The sequence below is a fragment of the Acyrthosiphon pisum genome, chromosome X (assembly GCF_005508785.2).
Source record: "Acyrthosiphon pisum isolate AL4f chromosome X, pea_aphid_22Mar2018_4r6ur, whole genome shotgun sequence".
NCBI lineage: Eukaryota > Metazoa > Arthropoda > Insecta > Hemiptera > Aphididae > Acyrthosiphon > Acyrthosiphon pisum.
In genome coordinates, this window is record NC_042493.1 from 36,473,657 (window position 1) to 36,479,473 (window position 5,817).

Here is a 5,817-nt window from a genome sequence, read left to right on the forward strand (position 1 = left end):
TATCCAAAAAATCTAAAAAATACATTTACACAGTTTATTTTTATAGTCATTTTAAGTACAAATTTGGACGAAATTACATATTAAAAACCTAGGATAACTATTTTAGTTATTTTGTTGTGATTGTATAATATTATTCGTGGGTACTTGAAACTTCTAAAGTATACTATTATATATCTATGATTTTACCACGGTTTTTTGTTGATGTATAACGCGTTATAACTTATAAGTACCTAATAGATATTATGATATGATTAATTTGGAATTTATTATAGGTACCTATTATAGGTCAATTTTTTTTTAATACCATAGATAAGTATATATATGTCTAATACATAGACTGATATACCGTCTCCGCTCAGAATCGTTTTTCTTATACAGTGATATTATATCATTGAATTCAAATTTAATACTGTCCATTATACAGTGACCCACTTCTAACCTACTGTATAGCAGAGCTACATCCACTTACCCATCTTTTTTTAATATGAAAACATACATTAAGCTATTTTAGTGTGATATTCAACTGATATTTTTAAAAATTATAGATAATATTTATCTATAAGTATAAATTATGATTTATCAATTTAATAACAAGGCTGGTCAATTTAATGTTTTTTTTTTAACTAAGTTTTTAACTTAACTCATTAATACCCATCCTAGTATAATAATTTTAGATTTATATTTAAAGTAATGATGGCAATATAAGCAAGTATTTGTTTTAAACTAACTAAATTCACTCAAAATTAATAATTTAGTACAAGGATTTATCACACTCACGTATCATACGTGTTACTTTTAAATGGTATTTGAATAATATATTGTAATTTGTATTTTCGTTATTTTTTTTATATCGATACAGTTAAACTGATAATATAAAATATAAAATTACTAACATTTTATTATGTACCTGACATTTATATGTAGGTAATACTATTGTTATTCCATTATTATTAAATTTTATTGTTAAAGGTTGATTTTATAATAACACTGATTACAGTAGACTATCCTTTAAAATACTAAAAAAAATTACTATCTTCAGTATGGTACACTTGCCAGTTGCCCCCAATCCCCAAACAAATAGTGGGCCGGTAAAAAAGTATTATCCCGGGATGGTCTGAAATTCCAATCCGTCCCTGTTTGTGGGACAAGAGTAGGTATATATTTGTTATATTTATATACATATGTGAAATAACAAAAACAATATTATTCTAAACAGGTACTTAATTATTATTCAACTTTTGTTTTGTACAAATTGGTATTTTGTATTCTTCTTGTTTTATACATATACAGAGACAAATGTATATTTCATAATTAAGTCGTTGTATACCGGGTGTGAATGTTTATAATAAATAAGAATAATAAATAAACAATCTATTGCTCAAGTCTGACGATTATCTAATTCCATAGTGCTTTAAATGATACGACAATTGTCACATCTATTCTTAATTATTATCAAAAATCTTTTTCGCTATTTAGTTCGTGAAAATCTAAAAAGAGAAGTTTACAGTTCACACCATACCTCAAAGACCAACAACTCAGATTTCAGACACTGAGATTGTGTGGGTTGTGGGTAAGACTAATTAAAAAAAATAAAAAAATAAAACTTTGTATTGGCAATTTGAAATTTTATTTACATAAAAATACAATAAATTATTTGTTCCTAGAATTTATTATAAATTAGTATTGTTTGTATGCTGGGGCAGCGTACGATTGCTTGTAGGCTGGGGCGGCGTGTCCGTAAGCCGGGGCTGGGGTGGAGTATCCGTAAGCTGGGGCTGGTGCGGAGTAAGCTGGTGCGGAGTAAGCTGGGGCTGGTGCAGAGTAAGCTGGTGCGGAGTAAGCTGGGGCTGGTGCAGAGTAAGCCGGGGCAGAGTATGCTGGCTTGTAGGCTGGGGCGGCCGATGGGTAGGCTGGGGCCGCTGGGTAAGCTGGGGCCTTGTACGCTGGCTTGTAGGCCGGTGCGGAGCTGTAAGACGGTGTGCCTTCTTTCTTCACTTCAGCGACGAAACCGTTGTAGTCGTCAGCGGTGTATTCGACGATTCTCTTGGTGCCATCGGGTTCGACAAGGCTGTAGGATCCTTTGACGTAACCGTTACCGTCGCTGTATTCGGATTGGCTCTTGATGTCGTATGTGGCATCGTCGTGCACGCTGTATTCGAAGTTGTATGGGGCTGGGGCGTAGGCAGGTTCCGGGGCGTAGGACTTGGGTGCGGAGTAAGCTGGTGCTGGGTAGGCGGCGGCGGGTGCTGGGTAAGCAGCAGGTGTCGGGTAGGCGGGGGCGGCGAGTGCGGCGGCGAGCACGCAGGCGAAGACGGCGACAGTCTGCAACAGGAGAATGGCACAAGTTAATAAAATATTATTTAGTATTTTGCACATGATATAATATTTAATATATGATTATCGTTATCTTATTCTATTATAGTGCATACAAACATTATACATATTTGTTGGCTTCTTAATTTAACGGACGGTGATATTATTCATTTTTTGAACCGGCAATAGGCTATATTATGTAGTGTATCTACCGCGGTATAATATATTATATTAATCATTATCCTGTCCGTTGTGGTAAACATTAAATAGGTACTGAATGTAGTATTGCGCGATATTGTTACTGACTACAGTTATTATTATTATTACCTATATCGGAGTTATATAAAACTGATATGATATAGATTATAATTCATAGTTATACGTTTTAGGGTACAAGGTTAGATGACGTTCAAAATATTAAGTAGGTAGGTATATGACTGCTATAACGTAAATTAATTGAATAACTTTCTCGCGGTCGGCCGCTGCCCTGTAATTATAAATCAAGCTGAAGGGCCAAATTGTATTATATTATGGTAGTGCGACTACGGTCATTACTGAACAAATGTAATCGAACTTGGGCTTCAGTTTTTTCATATTTCGTTATAACTAATATACGGTTCTTCGAGAATAGGCTAATTATTATTATTATAAAACGTATATAATATGTATCCGATGAATATGAAATATCCTTAGGTAGGTACCTACTATTTAATTTCAAATAACTTTGGTTTGGATTAATATTTGAGCCGAATCAAATACCTACGAAAGACAAACGTTCTTTGTCTCCAACAGCTTTATGTTATGTATAATTTGCTTTAAATATAGTTTTAAGGTACATACATGTTTGAATGAGATAAAAATAATTAAATTAAATAGACGCAAGTACAATTTAAAGTATCTACAATGATGTGTTAAATCCAAAATCACTTTTACAGACATGTAATTTTATGCGTTAGACTTTATTTTGTCAGTTTGTATGATCAAGCGACTTAAAGAAACGTACTTAGGTAAAATAATTTTAAAAAAAATAACATAAAATATTATATAGCTAAGAATAATATACAAAAGCGTCGAAACACTTACTTGGATTGCCATGGTAAATAAATAAATTTTTTTGGTTGTTGAGTGTGTTTGATTCACTAAACGTTGACTGAATGTGAAGTTTATCGACGACGATTGGCTTTATATATACGGTGATCCGAGCGTTGAGTTACCGCCGCCGGCTGGTGACTTGGTGATCGGTGGTACCGCGGCCATTCACAACGATATAGTATGGCATAGCGGGGCGTATTCTCGGTATCGCAACCTTGCATTCGAATTCGCAAAACTAACGAATCGTACTTAAAATAAATCTGAACTTATTACCTGTTCATCGTAAACATATGCGTGGTGATATATCCAATTAAATCCAAAAATTATATCGTCGTAATTCGATATAAACGTTTTCGTAATTTAAACGTTAGGATTTCTTAAAATTATAATTAAAATTCGTTTTAAAATGGTTTTGATGCAGTTGAAGTCAAATAAAATGTACTTTGTAACATAACTCATGATATGGCCAGGTCTCAGAAATTTAAATATGATAGGAATACCTATTAATCTGAATATATCTAAAAAATAATCAGTTTTAGAATAGGTAGGTATATTGAACAAGTAGTCGTATTATTGGTGTTATATTATATAATATGTTATATTAACATGGTATCAAAATTTTGAGACACAGGGATTATATAATTATTATTATCATACTTGTTGCCTTATGATTTACACCAAAATAATCAAAATCTGTCCACTCGAAAATGAGTGTACTGTAAATACCTAACATTGTTTAGTGTATAGAGTTTTCCATTTATCATTTTGACATTTTCCCCCCTAAAGTCCCAAAAAAATAATTACTAAAAAATGTCTGTACTCTGTAATTTTAAATGTAAATTAGGTATAATTATACCAGAACGTGTATGGTATAAGTATCTAGTGACAGTATCTACATTTTTATGCTTTTTCATGTTGTTTTTTTTTTTTTTTTTGTAAGTGGAAAATTTATTTTGGGCGTTAACATTGTTGTAGGTTTATTTAATTAATTTTTGTCCTGTATTTTTGAACACTTAAATAATTTGTTATTTTTTATGTAAAACATTATCAGTTATGCTTCTGAATTTGAGAACGTTTTTATAGTGAATTTACATGGTTTTTTTAAAGAACAAAATCTTTGTTTGAAAACATTTTAATATTCTAATAACTAACTGTACCTATATATAGGTAATAAATTAACTTCGCTATGATTTTGTCAATGATAATTTTTTTCCATATTTTTTTGTCTTTTTTAGATTTGGTGATTTATTAAGTAATTTGATTATTATTGTTGTTGGTTTAAGTATTTACGCAACAACCGTTTTAGACGGGAAACTGGTTTATCGGATAGAATGTATATAGACGAAACTAGAACATTATTTGGATGTGATTGGAGTTTGACATTGAAATAATTACATAATGTTGGTTAATAACAAATAATGTTCTATCAACTAATTTTGTCTACGAAAAGACGCTATAAAAAAAGTTTTAAGAGTTATTTAAAATAATTTGCTGTTCATCCATGCTGAATGAGATCATTCAGTCATATTCCCTGCAATTGGGAGAGGCTCCTTTACACGATATTTAAAGGGCCTAAAAATTAAAATATTTTGTGGGAACTGCGATTATAGTATCTATATACAAAATGTGCTGTGCTCTATTGGAAAAACGATTAAAACAGTTCGCACAACTCTAATTTAGTTTTTTAATTGGTCATTTTGGTAAAAATGTGTAATGGACGCATGTTCGGTTTGAACAGCTAACGTCGTCTATGTTATTATTAATTAATAGGTAGGTAGGTACCTAATACGTTATAATAATTATTATTCTTTGGCATTGCTAATAAAACTGACGACATTCAGAATAATGAATGACGGATGTATAATACATTGCGAAACACTATATAGGTAGGTACTTACTTTTACTCGACTTGATCGCGATAGTCGCAGGTGGGTATATTGTATAGGTACCTACCTACGCGACTATACCTATATACAGATATCGGTTTACCCGTCAAAACTAGTTTTGTATTGTGGTAAACTGGGTGGTAGCCACTGAAACAGAGTTTGAAATTAAGTTAACTGAAAAGTTACATAAATTATACCTTTAGGAAATTGGGAAATGGTAATTTCCTATATATGGGATATATAATATATATAGAACCAATATATTGATATGATCAAAATATTTTGAATAATTTCGATATGATAATTTTTTTTGCTTTTTTAACATTTTTATTGGCCACTTATTATTATTTTTAAATATATTTTGTTTAAAAGTTCATAGGTAGGTATCTATACCCATGTGACTACCTAAATATATTTATATTGATTCTATTTTTAATTTAAAATTATTTATTGTATACGTCTTAATCAAGTATAAAAAGCAAAATAATTTTAACAACAATAAAAGTTGTTAGTCCTAAGTATAAAT

At 31.1% G+C, this 5,817-nt stretch overlaps 1 protein-coding gene across 1 annotated transcript; it reads right to left on the reverse strand.

Annotated features, from left to right (window-relative positions):
- Positions 1-1,610: 1,610 nt before the first annotated feature.
- cp44 (cuticular protein 44) lies at positions 1,611-3,471 on the reverse strand. Its single transcript, NM_001172249.1, is given in 2 exon segments — positions 1,611-2,322; positions 3,397-3,471. Coding segments are annotated over 2 exon segments (657 nt in total). The 5' UTR covers positions 3,409-3,471; the 3' UTR covers positions 1,611-1,677.
- Between the last annotated feature and the right edge of the window lie 2,346 nt (positions 3,472-5,817).